A 14,886-nucleotide genomic window follows, 5' to 3' on the forward strand; every position below is an offset into this window, starting at 1 on the left:
CCCATTTAACTGATTGGAGTTTTATACCCATTGCATTGTTTTCATCAGGACTTTAAGAATGGATTTTACAATTCCTGGGTAAAATGGGAAGTCTGTTCCTCTAGAGACCTGTAGACTTGATGTTTTCACAGAGGTGTATGATAGAATATCTCAGGTTGGAAGGAAACCAATAAGGATCAATGAGCCCAACTCCCAGAGACAAAGAATGATTGAACTGCAAAATCTGTACAGCTTACTAAAATTATTTTGGAGGAGAAAATTGCAGAACTTCACTGTCTTATTCAATCTAACAGAAACTTTTAGCCTGTCTTCAAATCGAAATGTAGAAACAAGCTTAGAAACCTTAGAGACTTAGTTATGCTTTTACAGCATTCAAGGAAAACTTTTAAAAAGTTGGGCAGAAGCTTTCAGCTGGGTGGAAACTTTCAGTTCAGATATAAATTAGCTAGTCTCATTTTTCTCTGTAAGCCTCAAACACCCACTCTTATCTTTGTATTTTAGCCTTATTTTCCGGAAAGTCCGAATGCTGCTAGGAGGAAAAATTCGCGTCCTGCTCTGTGGAGGAGCTCCACTCTCAGCAGCAACCCAGCGGTTCATGAACATTTGTTTCTGCTGCCCTGTAGGACAAGGATATGGACTAACAGAGTCAGCTGGAGCTGGAACCATCACAGAAGGTTAGTACTGGTTCATTCCACCTGTGATCTATGCTGAGTGCTGTGTGTTTATCATTTCTGACAGTCCATTGCTTTGGCACATGCTGCCAAAGCGATGAATGAATCCTGAGAGCTATTGGGAATTACAAATGTAGAAAATAGCAGGACTAGTTTTGACACAACATGCTACAGCAGGGCACCTACGTATAAAATTTCTCATTTGTGATAGAGAAACCTGCAGCAGTGTGAATGGGGATCAAATTTGGCATTATTGCACCTAAGCAGTTGAGCTGAATATAGCATCTGAAATTTTGGCGAGTATATTGAGGCATTAGGAAAATAAAGAATGGAGTGAAAAAGCCTGCACCAAATTCCAATTTCATGTAACAGAATCTAATGAGTTTAGCTGCCTTTAGTCCTAAAACATTCTTCATATTCAGCGGTGGCAGAAACAATGCTGCTACTTTTTGACAGTGCTGTGAATCCACATAGGCATGATCTGGGGAGTATCTATAACTCGTTGCTAGATGATGCTGGATCATAGAATGTGTTATTTTTCTTGGTGATCCATTGTCAAGGGTTAGGGCTGGGCAGGCCACTAGATGAGTAACAGACATTGTATGAATCCCTCGCCCTTCCCAGAGAGAACAGAAAGGGAATAAGGGAGAGAGACTGATGGGTTGGGAAAGAAAATAAACCAGCTTTAATGGAAATAATAACAACAAAATGAAGGAAATAGAAATAGATACATACCAACATGTCTATTGCTACAAGCATTGATGGCAATGATGTCACTGTCACCACTGATGCTGGGGGCAGGCACTGGGAAAGTCCCAGACTGGATTCAGGAGCTGGATTATGGGCAGGACAGAGTCCTTGACACCAGCTGTTTGAAGGGGCTTTATCCTGGTGATCCCTCAGCTTTATACTGAGTATGATGTCCATGGAACGGAATCGAATCCGTTGTTGGTCAGTTTAGGGTCACCTGTCCTATCTGCTCCTCCCTGCAGGTGTCATCTCTTACTTCCTGACCTCAACGTAGGGCACAAGTTTTAGCAATGACCTTGTTCTGCACAGGAGCAATGATAAGCAAAAGCCTTTCTGCACCCCAACCTTTGGTAGCAACTCTAACCATCAGTGTTCTCACTGCCAGAAGCAGCCCCTGTCTGTGAGAACATGCTGTGAACTTCAGAAAGTGCTGTCACTGAGACTGAGCTGAGAAGGCAAATCTGTGAACAGAATTAGTTCTGTTCTAGCCATACTGGGATAGACATAAATTGTTCTGATCTGTTTTTATTCCAAGAGGTCTTTGGAAATGGCTTTGTTGGTGGCATGGAAAACAAAATGATGGTGAGGCGATAATACAAATGATGTAGTCTCCAATGATGCTCTTCTGGGAAGATGCCCAGATGCAGAAGTGGTTATGATTGAGTGAATCAAAATCTCAAATGCCTGAATTGATACCAAATATTGCTATTTATTTCAGAATCCAGCAAACACTTAAGTTCTCGTGCCACTTCTGAAGCATAGTCCACATGGATAACTCACTATAAAAGCTGTGTTGGTATCACTGGAGGTACCTTTAAATGCAGCAATCTTTTCTTCCTGCAGGATAAGGATTTTATCCATATTACTTTAATAGATGCATTGGGTTTTCTTGGAAGTTCTGTTCTATGAACTAAAGTTCAGAAATCACTAACAGTTAATTTTCACTAAATAAGATGCATGAAAAGAGCTTTTTCTATTTTTTTTTTTTTTAATGCTCTCTTTTTATATTCCAGTTTGGGACTACACTACAGGGAGAGTGGGAGCACCTTTGGTCTGTTGTGAAATCAAGTTAAGGAACTGGGAAGAAGGTAAGAATTTCTGTGTGGTTAAAATACAGTGTGCTTAAGAAGTTCACGTAGCTGTTTTTCTAGTGGGCTTTGCTCAGGAATACTCATGAAAAGACTTTCTTGTTTTTTTTTTCTTTTTAATTTTAAATGCTACTTTTACACTTAAAAGTTTGATCTTGGGTAAAATACAGGCTGATGGGTGGTGGGATTGAACGCAGACCTGCAGAGGAACATTTGGGAGTACTGGTGATGAAAAGCTGGACAGCAGAAATGTGCTCTCACAGCTCAGAAACCATCTGTATCCTGGGATGTATCTGCAGCAGTGTGGGCAGCAGGTTGAGGGAGAGGATTTTGCCCCTCTGCTGTGATGAAACCTCACCTGCAATGCTATCCCGTGTTCTGTAGTCTTCAGCACTGGAGAGGTGTGGACCTGTTGGAACAGGGCCAGTAGAAGCCACAAAAGTGATCCAAGGGCTGCAACTCCTCTGCTGTGAGGACAGGCTGAGAGAGTTCGAGGTTATTCAGCCTGGAGAAGAGAAGGGTCCTGGAGAGAGGGCTTGTGTGCTGTGTCTTAGATGTACTCAGCTGAAGCACATGGTGTAATACTTCCTGGTGCCATTAAGAAATGGCTTTAAAATAGTCTTCATCATACTATTAATAAAATTATTTTTTAAATGACATGTGGAATGGAAGCTTAATAGGTGCTAAATAAAATATACGTAATGAAGTTTGAAATGCATTTAGGTGATTCCCTGTCACTGTATTATAGAGCAGAAGAACATAATAGTTCAAGGTGTTTTGGGCTAATGGGAAACATTATAGTATTGGGCTTTTATCTTTCCTAAAACATGAAGTGAAATTTGTGGATTTGTTGTGGGTTTAGTTTTGTTTTGTGGTTGGTTTGTTGGTTATCATTGTTTTGTTTTGGGTTTGTTTGCATTTTTTTTTCTATTAGAGCTGGTATAAAACTGATGGAGCCTGTAAGTCCTGGCAAAAACACTGCAGAGAGCTTGCTTTTGCCCTCTGCACATGTGTGAATGTTTGTAAACACAACTGTTAAATGCCTTAAGTGTTTATGTGCTGAAAAGAATTGAAACCCTTGGAAGGAGTTCCCCCTGAGCTAGCAATATGCCTTCATAGCCAATGGTCCTCTGGGGGGGGTATTGAGAAGAATCGGCCAGCAGGTGGAGGGAGGTTCTCTTCTCCCTATATTCTCTGCCCTAGTAAGGCAACATCTGGAATATTGTGTCTGATTCTGGCCCCTCCAGTTCAAGAGACAGGGAACTGGTGGAGAGAGTCCAGTGGGTGCTACAAAGATCATGAAGGGACTGGAGCATCTCTCTGACAAGGAAAGACTGAGAGACCTGGGCTGTTTAGCCTGGAGAAGAGAAGACTGAGAAGGGGATTTTCTTAATGCTGATCAATATCTAGAGGGTGGGGGCCTAACTCTTTTCAGTGGAGCTCAGTGACAGGGCAAGGGGCAGTGGGTGGCACGGTCTGGAACCAAGGAGGTTTCATCTGATCGTGAGGAAGATCATCTTCTTTCCTATGAGCGTGCTGGAGCACTGGACCAGGCTGAGGTTGTGGAGTCTCCTTCTCTGGAGAGATTCCAAACCCATCTGGTCAGTGTGATCCTGAGCAAGCTGCTTTGGGTTACTCTGGTTCAGTAGGGCAGTTGGGCTTAGATGATCTCCAGAGGTTTCTTCCAATCCCCACCTGTGATTCTGTGAACCATGTCTTCTCTTACTTAACTTTAGTAAAGGACTTACCTGAAGTGTTTAGATCTATATTTAAATAGCAGAAGTAATAGAAATTCTTGCTTTGGAATAAATTTTAGTTTTTATTAATAAAAACTTTACTTATAGGTGGATATTACAACACTGATAAACCATATCCTAGAGGTGAGATTCTTATTGGAGGGCCAAATGTGACAGTGGGCTACTACAAAAACGAAGTTCGAACCAAAAAAGATTTCACTGTTGATGAGAATGGGCAGAGGTGGCTCCACACTGGAGACATTGGAGAGTTTCAGCATGATGGATGTCTGAAAATTATTGGTGAGTTAATAAATTCAGGTCAAGATATAGTTAATTTTGTCAGGACTGCTAAATACTGTAATTAACCAAAATCTTGGCATGGAGTCAAAAGCCTTCCATGTATCCTAGGGAAATTCTGATGTGTTCATGCAAACTTGATTGAGTGTTTTGAAAGCTAATTTTTAAGCTACCCTGTTAATTAAACTGGATGGTAATTAGAGGGTTAAATATCAGCTAATTGAGCTGGGTGAGCCACCTTAGATCTTAGCAATTCTGTAAGTGTGGCATTTAATTCAGTAAAAGGGCTCTTTTGGTAATGAAATTGGGAATTAAGTCTGTTAAAAATATTTTCTTAGAATATCCTTTTAATGTATAGAACAAGGGGAAAATATACTAAAGTAAAGATGTTGTACATAAGCCTGTGATTCTTTGCCACCTCTAGGCACAGAAATAGGTGCCCTGTAAACTACCAGGTGTCTCTTAAGGTCACTAGGTGATTCAGGGTGCTCTTTAATCCTGAAAACCAAGTTTATTTGGTTTATTGCATGAGAAGAGTCTCAGGTCTCACTGCAGTTGAGCAAGCTGGCCAGATAGCTACAAAAACACCTTGCCTGGTTACACAAAGCATCATGAAGATGTACAGCCAAGGAGAGGGGCTCCTGGCTGCATTGCAGCTAAGTGGGAAGGGCAAGAGCACCTCTGCATATAATAACCTCAAGTAATTTGGGTTTAATTTTTGGTTCCTGCTGTTCTTTCACGTAACAGATGGACAGTTGCCCTTCAAATAAGGATTTGCCTGGGAAGAAATAATAAAATGTCACCAAATGCTGTTTCCTGCCTTAGAACTGGATCAGACAGCACAAAATGTGTGCATCTAGCCACATGCTGGCTTTTCATACTCCTGGTGGTCTCCCATTCCCTCACCAGCACAGTTGTGTAGGAGATGCTGTTCTAAAGGCAGAAAATGCACGGGCTTGAAATGTGTCTTGTGTTCAAGTGGGGGGCAGATTGATAAAATGCAATATCTGGGTTTGGTCAGCCTTGAGAAGAGAAGGTTTTGGGGGAGACCTCATAACCACGTACAAGTACATGAAGGGCAGCTATCATGAGGAGGGAAACTTTCTTTTCTCTTTACAAAGAGTCCTGTGGTAAAGACAAGGGGTAATGGGCACAAGTTGCTGCTGGGAATATTCAGACTACGTGCCAGAAAAAATGTTTCACCATTCAAAATACGAGACATTGGAATAAACTCCAAAGGGAGGTGGTAGATTCCCCTACATTAGACAGTTTCAAGGGCCAGTTTGACAGGGTGCTGGGCCATCTCATTTAAACTATATTCTTTCCCTGAAAGGTTGGACTAAATGAATCTTGGGGTCCCTTCCAACCCAGTATTCTATGCATCTATGAATCTGGAAACCTGATATTAAATGGTTACCAGAAACATCAAACAGGACTCAGCTTAGCTTTTGGAGTTCATACACACGCATTTCAGAGAAATTTAACGTCAGTGTCTACAGTTTTGTGTTCTGCTGTTAATGTTTAATTCCTTTTTTGCCTCAATAGATCGTAAAAAAGATCTTGTAAAACTCCAGGCAGGAGAATATGTTTCTCTGGGCAAAGTAGAAGCAGCTCTGAAGAATCTTCCTCTGGTAGATAACATTTGTGCATATGCAAGCAGGTAAGAGGGAGCCGACACTCGGTTACTGCTTTGTTCTTTCTGTCCTACTGAAGCAGAGAGCAGAATTCTTTTTTGTTTGCCATTCAATTTGTGAAAATTTTAAAAGGATTTGTGAAATTTTAAAAGGATTTTACTTAGAATACAGTTGAGTAATTTTTTCTATCAAATCTAAACCACCTGAAATGAGTGGGTTTAGTTTTCCTTTCCCATTTATTTTCATCATTCATTGGAAAATGCCAAGAATGAGTCTCTTTCATTCCCTTTTCTCCAATCTGAAGAGCAGCTAAGTTCTGCCTGCATTCATAACAGACATCACTCAACCATTTGAGGTATTGTTACCTGTAGATGCCCCAGGACACCTTGTTCCTTGTCATATTTAGCTGTAGTCTGTTCTTCTGAGGGAGTGCTGCTTGTACTTCAGAGGAAGATTGGGAGGAAAAAAAACCACAATGAACCAACAACCCAGAAACTGGCTTGTGCATTAAAAATAGTTCAGCCCCTTTAACCAACAGAACCCTTGAATTTTGAGTGAAAACTCTAAATACTGTGCAAACATACAATTAATAAATGATGGTCCGATGTCCTTTCTGTTTGCTTTCTACTTGTACTGCTGAATCAGGCATCTAAAGGCTAAAACATGTCTTAAGTTTCTACCTGTGCATAATGCAAGTTTAGAGATAAAAATGTACTTCAGGCTGTTTTCTGGTGTCATTTTGATGTTTGGAAAGGAATTTTGGAGCTTCTGAATCATCAGAAATGTTCCCCACTTGATAACTGGTTGAAAGAGGCGAGGGAAAGCGTACCAGAGAATTGCTCAGTGGTAATAGCTAGAAAATTAACTTTTGGTTTGTTCACCTGGTTCTCTGTGTTATTTTTTTGATGTTAACTAATAGCAGTAGTCCTGTAACTTTGATTTTGACAGTTTTGGATCATTGGGCTACCATGCATTGGGCATATCACTGCTGAGAAGTGGTTTTGACCTGCTGAGCGAATCTCATGTTCGCTTGCTTTGCCTGCCTGCCGTTATGTGCCTGTTCTGAGCATGCTCTACATCGTCTGTGGAGAAAGTGGCTCCTGCAGTTGGTGGTTTCTGCTGTTCTAGGTCACTACTGGAATTGTAACATCAAATTCTGCATTCATTTCAACCAGCTCAATATAGCATTGTAGGTTGAAGTGCATGTCAGCCAGGCACATGGCTATTAGTCTTTGTCTTGTCTGTTACTTAAAAAAATAGATAATTTAAAGGCAATTTATAAACAAAGCCCAAATACCTTCAAAACTGTTTTGGTTTTTCTGCTGCCATATTTCTTCTTAATACTTTTATGTGTAATTTGACATAAGCAACCACGGAATACGGATTCTCTGAAAGGTTGTCCATATGCACATTTCATTGTGGGTATACATTTACCTCAGTAGTATGAGCTCAAACTTTTTGTTAGCAGTGCCTCTAACTTCTTTTAAATCCTGTCTCTCCTTATCGTTTGCCTGGGTGATCTCATATGCAAGGTGAATCCTTCATTTGTAGTTGTTCTGTCTCGACTTGGGTGGAATCTGTAGCACAGCAAGGGAATGAGAATGTTGAGTGTAGAGAGATGTTTCAGTGAAATCCCTTAGTCATCATCTTCATGTTAAGAAGGTCCTGAGGACCAAATTCTGAACATTTCATCCTTTGTGCTGTGGTTGTGGCCTCCAAGACTGAAAAGCTAACAAATTTAAAAGATCTGCAGAAGGAGCAGTAGTGAACAGGGAAGTAGCTGCTCCAGAGAGATGATGTAGTCCTCAAGATACTGCTCAAGACAAATGGTGCTTTAGCATTTGAACTGCAACAAGTGAAGATTTGACTTAGTGGTACAGAATGAAAAGTTACGTGTTCCATGAGCTGTGAGCTCCAAGGTGTTCTTTCCAGGAAAAGCACAGTTGGGTAAACCCTTTTGTCCAGAGGGAAGTATGCTTCTACTCAAGAGGCTGAATTTTAGATGAACTGTGAGTCTGAGGCTTACCCAGCCAACTTCTGTATGTTGTTTGTCCCTGGGGACATCAGGGACAAACATGGATGACATCGGTTGGTGATCCTGAGGGTCTTTTCCAACCTGAATGTTTCTGTGATTCTGTGGTCTTCAGAGATGGGTTTTAGCACTCCAGTTCTGTGAAATGCTTTGTTAGAACATGGAGGTTCTGTTCACATTCTCCCTTTACACCATCTGAAAAATCTTGAATACTTGTATCAGGGCAAATTGTGCTCCAGTGTTTTCCAAACACTTTGATATCACAGCTTCATGTGTTCTTGGCATATCAGGAGCAGGCAAACATTGCCAGCAGTAGAGTGAGCGTATGGACAATCGCTTGAAAGAGAGAGAAGTCACCTCCCTTACACAAGCAGGCGTTCTTTGAGATGTGTTGTGCATATGCTCATTCCACAACCTGCTCTCCAACCCCTCTTCACTGCAGTCCTCTACTCCTCTACAGTAACTGGATTCTGCAGTTGAGTGGAATCTGAGGTAGGGAAGCCACGCACCAGCCTTCATACCGGGATGCAAAAGATGAGGAGAGGCAGGGTGAATTGACATCGTATGGGTGCTGCTTCCCCAAAGCTTTGAGCATGAGACACAGTGGAATATGCATATGGACAGCACACCTTGAAGCAATCCTCTTGCTGTAAGGTAAGTTCCTTCTCTTTCTACATACTTCTAAGCAGGCAAAAAAGGTAATTTGTGTCCTGTTGCAGAGAGATGATCAGGTGAACAAAAGCCAACAGTTAAGAGCAATATCTCTGTATGTGATGTAAACTATCCAAAATGAAATGTTGTTTTTGGAAGCTTTAACTCTACAGAATTCATACTAAAGTACATTGTGCTTCTCAGTTTCCATTCTTATGTCATTGGATTTGTTGTGCCAAATCAAAAGGAGCTTGTAGAACTAGCTCGAAAGAAAGGATTTAAAGGAACTTGGGAAGAGATCTGTAACAGTCCTGAGATGGAGAAAGAAGTACTGAAGGTGCTGGCTGAGGCTGCCATGGCAGGTGAGTAGCTGGGTGGGTAGCTTGTGGACTGTAATAGGTGTGAAACAGATATACGTGCTCAGGAAGACACTTCTAAGGCCTATGCTTATGTCATACAACATGAAGTGACATTTCTATACAAAAACACTCCCAATAACAAACATGAGTTGGGTCAGGCCTTTTGGTTCATGGCATTTGGGGTTTTTTACTGTGTGCATCTGCTGAGGAAAGAATTAAAAAAAAAAAAAAAAGAAACAAAACCAAAAACCAACAGGGCAAACATAAGCTCAGTTCAGTTCCCCCTTTATATAGAATCACAGAAGCCATGGAATGGTTTGGTTGGAAGGAACCTTTAAAGGTCATCTAGTCCAACCCCTGAAGTCAGCAGGGACATCTTCAGCCAGAGCAGGTTGCTCAGGGTCCTGAACAACCTGACTCGTGATGTTTCCAGGGATGGGGTCTCTACCACATTTCTGGGCAAGCTGAGTCAGTGTCCCATCACCCTCAGTGTAAAAAATGTCTTGGTTCTATTTAGTCTAGTTTAGAACTATCAGCCCTTGTCATGTCACAACAAGTGTCATTTCAAAGATTGTCCTCGACTTTTCTATAGGCCCCCTGTAAGTACTGCAAGCTCTCCCAGAGCCTTCTTTTCTCCAGGCTGAACAACCTCAGCTCTCTCTGTCTTCACAGCAGAGGGGTTCCAGCCCCCTCTCAACTCCTGACTTGCATCTGAGAGTTTTTCAGTGTCTATTACATTTCCCTTCAGCTGCATCTTCTTCATGCCAGTTGCTCATAGATTGTGTAGCAGTTCTGGTGCAGAATTAAACAGTGGCATAGTGATCTTTTTGTTGGCTCTTTCATAATAATGTCTGCCCTCTTCTTGTGCCATCTGCTCTGCATGACCCTGCTTTAGCAGGGAGGTTGGACTAGGAGATCCTTAGAGGCCCCTTCAATCCCTACCATGCTGGGATTCTGTGATTCTGCTACTGTCACTTCCATGCACTGAGGCTTTTCCCAAGTTAGAGAGCAGCACAGCTGCCTGAAAAACTGAAGCGTATTTCAGTATTTCTGTGGAAACTGGAGAACTGGTGGCTGCTGTCACTCTCCTGGTGACAGTGGTGCTTTTCAAAGCTGGCCATGGGGGGAATTCAAGGAGCACTTCTGCTTGCATTCAACATGTTTTTCAGCGAGGGAACATGGTTCCTCCTTTTGTGCTTAACGGTAGAGAAACGGTTCTGTTGCCGTTCTGTGATAACGATGTTTCTTTCCACAGCCAATCTGGAGAAGTTTGAGATACCAGTAAAAATCCGTCTGAGCCCAGATCCTTGGACCCCTGAGACTGGTCTGGTGACAGATGCCTTCAAGCTGAAGCGCAAGGAGCTGACGGCGTACTACCAGACGGACATTGACCGAATGTACGGCCGGAACGTCAAATAGTCCCCTTCTGGGTTCTGGTTTTCCTTCCGCACCACTTGGCTACAGTGAGCTTGGATCAACTAGGAAATACTTGAATTGCCTGTCTCAACACTTGGGAGCCACACACACCACCCACCGTTTCTCCTTTGCAGCTCCAGCTCTTCTTTCTGGTGACATCACCACGATGACTGGCGAGTTTAGTAAAACCTTCTGGCAGCAAATTTCTCTTTTGTCTCCCCTTTTTTTTATTTTTGTTTTGTTTCATCCATTCATTTGTTTCTACCTTCTCAGCCCGTGGACTTATCCCTGAGTCTTTTTGAAAAAACAGCAATTCTCTGAAGCCTCAAGTTCTTCAACACTTATAAATCCTGTACAATGTTTTATTTGCATCTTTGAAAATTTGGATGTATATAGAGAGAACTTGGCTATATAAGAAATGGTTATACTGGAGGCCTTTTTTAAACAATTATTTAATGGTAAGAAGGTATTGATGTGCTGACATTCTGAAAACACTTGTAAGGACATCCTTGTGGATCAGAGGACCAGGATTTTTGCTGCTGTGCTATTCTTCTGTGTGAATCCAAGGGACAACATGTTTGGCATTCCAGCTTGTGTGATCCACTGTCAATTTGTGCCTAATACTTGCTTTGATTATCATCTGGGAAGGAAAAGCCAGCTGTGGCATAAAGACAGGTACTCTTGAAGGTGTTAGTTAAAGCTTAATACAAAGGATACCATTAACACAGCAGACATGGAACCTAAAAATCATCTTTCAAACTTTAGCTAGTTCACAACCGTTTCATCCAGTAGTTGAGTTGCCTGGAGCTGATAGTAAAACTTAGCATGAATTTCACTGAACACTTTAAGTCTGACAATGTCCTTTTGGTAGAGAGACTCTTAAGAACTTTGGTCTTTTCTCAATAAATTTGGATATTACACCAGGTTTCCTCTTTTGGTGGTCGTAAGAGTCTGGCAAGACCCCTGTTCTGCCCTAGCTGCAACCCAAATCATACTGGGGGGATTTTTAAAGTCATAATGACAGTTACGTTCTCAGCTCACACAGTGCCTAGCTGCCCTTTGTGCCATTAAAAATCTCCCTTTCATGCTTTCCTGTAGTACTGTTTTGCTTTAAAAGCAGAGATTTGAAGCATTTCTCAGCCAGAGTTATTTATGTTGCTTGGTTTGTTGCACACCCAGTTGTTACCTGGGGACGGAGGCCGAGTTTGTTTGCAATAGGTACATGAATGTTGTCTAAAGAGCTCTGGGAAATCTTTTTTTCCTTGGTGAGAATATTTAGATTTCAGATAGAAATTTTATTTTCAGAACAATTCTAGAAACAATGTGTTAATCAGGGTTACAAAAGAATGTGAAAAGGCATACACTAGTCAGCATTGTGATGGAGCACGTATTAAAGTGACTTTAATTTGGGGATTTCTCTCTCCTGCATCATACGCTTGTAGTAGCAAAAATCTGGGTCTTGATGTGAGTAGAACTTATCCTGCTATGGCAGCACATCGTGGTTCTGAAGCAGGAGCTTTGTTTAGGGAGGGAGTTCCTGCTGCTTCTGCTCGTGGCGTGGGAGTTTGGGGAGATGTGTGATAAATTCTCATTTTAAAAAATCTGGAATGCTATTTTGTTGAACTCTTCCCATTGATTATAGGAACCAGTTTCATGGGAGTTGGAAGTTACCATGTAGGTTCTCTGGACTTTAGTGTTGATGACATGCCGAGCAGGTTTGGGCTGTGTTTTCTCTTACACCACCATCTCTCCCACTGCTCCTGGATTTCACCTCCTGCTGTCTGTGACAAACTGGTACTGTTTGGTGAATTTTGGTGTAACTAGTCCAGTGGAAATATAAGCAACAAAACTAAAATTATGAGGTTAATGCCTTCAGATACCTAATTCTGAAATGAAAGCTTTCTGGCAAATAGTGGTAAGATTAATGTTGGAAAACAACAGAAGAATGTGAAAATTGCCAGTTCTGTGGGGAAGTGTCACACCCTGGGGCAGATGTTACTGATATTTAAATGTATCTACACTCATCAACAGGTTCTTAAATAGTCAGCACTCAGCACAGGGTTTGCATTGTTCAGCTATTTTTTGGTGATTTTTCATGCGAAGTAATGAATTGCTGACATAATTTCTGTATCGCTTGGTGCATTGCGTAGCAGATTAAAGGCAGCAAATCTGCTTTTGGTTAATTTGGAGGGAATCTGAAGCTTGTAATTTTTTCCACTGAGGGCTTAAATCCTCTTGGCTAGATGGCAGAAATTAAACTTTGAAAATGCATTAGGAAATGGCAGTTTTAATTTTTCTTCTGATCCAGTCACCAGATTGGGTTGCAGAATCTTAACTGTGCGTTCAATTCTTGCAGTTCAGGGTTTTTTATATTTGAAGTGGACATCCTTCTGTGCAGTTCTTCCTGCTTTAGGCATCGAATTCATTGTGGACATTTATTTCTTCTACAGAATGTGAAAATAAAGCAGTTCATTAGTTTTTTGTCTCAGTGCTGGAGATGGAAATGCTTTTAAACACTTGTATGGGTTTAAAATACTTGTGATGAGTCTGGTTTTTCTTTTGGTTTATCACAGAAGACAGACTTTAATGCTGGTAGATTTTGAGTACTTCCATGTCCTGTTGAGGCCACTGGTTCCATGGGTGCCCGCATTTCTTACTGACCTCATTAATCGAGGCTGTAATGGGATAGTGAGTCCCAGCTGCTGTTCAGAGGTTGGATTTCCTTGCCCTGGGAATCTGCCTGGCAGATCCTTTTGGTTGCCATCATGTTCTCACCCTGTGCTCTTGCATTGCTGAGTGGAAAGGCAAAGCTTAGGGGAGTCTGAAGCCCTGCACAGATGCACTACACTCCAGCCAGGAATTTATTACCTGGTCTCTCTTCTTGCTTTGTGTGTCTTCCCATGCCCAGTGAAACAAGGAGGACAGAAGTCCCTGTGGGAAGCGCTGGATGTGTCACAGAGGCTGTGGACAGGTGTGAGGACTGCATGTAACATCACATGGGGAATTTTGTAATGGAAAGAGACACAAATGTTTTAAGAGTCTTTGAGTTCACACTAAGAAGCAGCAAATACCTCACCCAAAAGGGAGGATTTTTAAGAGTAAACATAGGACAAAAGTCGCTGCTGGGATGTGTTGGACGTGCTCCAAAAGCTGGGGACAGCTGTAAATGCGAAATGTGTGGTTTGGGGGTAAGCTTCATCATGTGGGGATTTCTGTAATGGAAAGAGCTGTAACTTCTAAAAGGGTCTTTCTGAGTTCACATAAAGATCAAGGAGCAGGTACCTCACCCAAAAAAGGTGTGGGGGGGATTTGTAGCAAAGCTTTTGTAAATACAAATTTGCCAGGACCCTGAATCGTTGGAAATAGAACTGCTGCTGATTCTGTTGTGAGAACTTACTCATTACAATAAAGGACTGACTATGATGTTCCAAGGCAGCTGTGAGTCTCCTTTAAATACAAACATTCCTACAAATATTCCAGGGATTGAGGTTCAATTCCATCAAGATGTTGTAAGTGTTCTTTGCAAAGAACAGCAATTCAGGAGTAGGTTAGGAGATAGAAAAATTACCTGTCAGGAAAGATCTCGCAAGTTCAGTGATGCTGCTGCAGCAGTTCATGCACGAGCAGGACCATACCTCAGTGGGAAGCTGCACCTTGGAAGGGAAATATTTTGCTGAAATAAAAGCAAAAAGCAATGTGCAACTGAAGAACATCATGCTTCCCTGAATCCTCCTGGGTGCATAGATAGGATGCAGAGGAAGGTATGGAGTTGGAGCCACACATTAAAGACACCTTGCTTGCAAAGCTTGTAAGTTTAGGCAGAAATTGCTGTAGGATGAAGACTCCTTCACGATAACCTTCTTCCTGTTCAGATTCACGAGCTTTTATTCCCTCCTAAAACTACATTTAAGCAACTCCATGCAGCTTTTTGAAATTTTTATTAATGTGATGTATTAACAACTTTGGACTTAGTAAAAGACATCTTTTTACCAGGAAGTGGAACAGTCTTGGGTACACCTTGGACCAAGCCCAAACAACAACTAGAATGACCAGTTGTGTGTTGGTGTAATTGGTTATTTAACCTAAACTCCTTTTCAGTGTGCTCTTGGTCATTACTATGAACTGCCTGAACATTGTATATCCTCATTGAGAGCTATTGTATGGATTATTTATTTGTAATTGGATATTATGTTTCAAAAAATAAAATTAATTTCACAAATTTTTATCTGAGCCTTGATAATTTGTGGTTGTA

At 41.5% G+C, this 14,886-nt stretch overlaps 1 protein-coding gene across 1 annotated transcript in view; it reads left to right on the forward strand.

Annotated features, from left to right (window-relative positions):
• The window catches only part of ACSL3 (acyl-CoA synthetase long chain family member 3), a 30,661-nt gene extending 19,600 nt beyond the window's left edge, over positions 1 to 11,061 (forward strand). Inside the window, exons 9-14 of the mRNA XM_054385954.1 lie at positions 502 to 674; positions 2,435 to 2,509; positions 4,354 to 4,545; positions 6,088 to 6,202; positions 9,064 to 9,221; positions 10,474 to 11,061. Coding sequence (XP_054241929.1) covers positions 502 to 674; positions 2,435 to 2,509; positions 4,354 to 4,545; positions 6,088 to 6,202; positions 9,064 to 9,221; positions 10,474 to 10,637 — 877 coding nt within the window. The 3' untranslated portion in view covers positions 10,638 to 11,061. The remainder of the gene's footprint in view (positions 1 to 501; positions 675 to 2,434; positions 2,510 to 4,353; positions 4,546 to 6,087; positions 6,203 to 9,063; positions 9,222 to 10,473) is intronic.
• The last annotated feature ends 3,825 nt before the right edge of the window (positions 11,062 to 14,886 follow it).

Source organism: Indicator indicator, chromosome 13 (genome assembly GCF_027791375.1).
Source record: "Indicator indicator isolate 239-I01 chromosome 13, UM_Iind_1.1, whole genome shotgun sequence".
NCBI lineage: Eukaryota > Metazoa > Chordata > Aves > Piciformes > Indicatoridae > Indicator > Indicator indicator.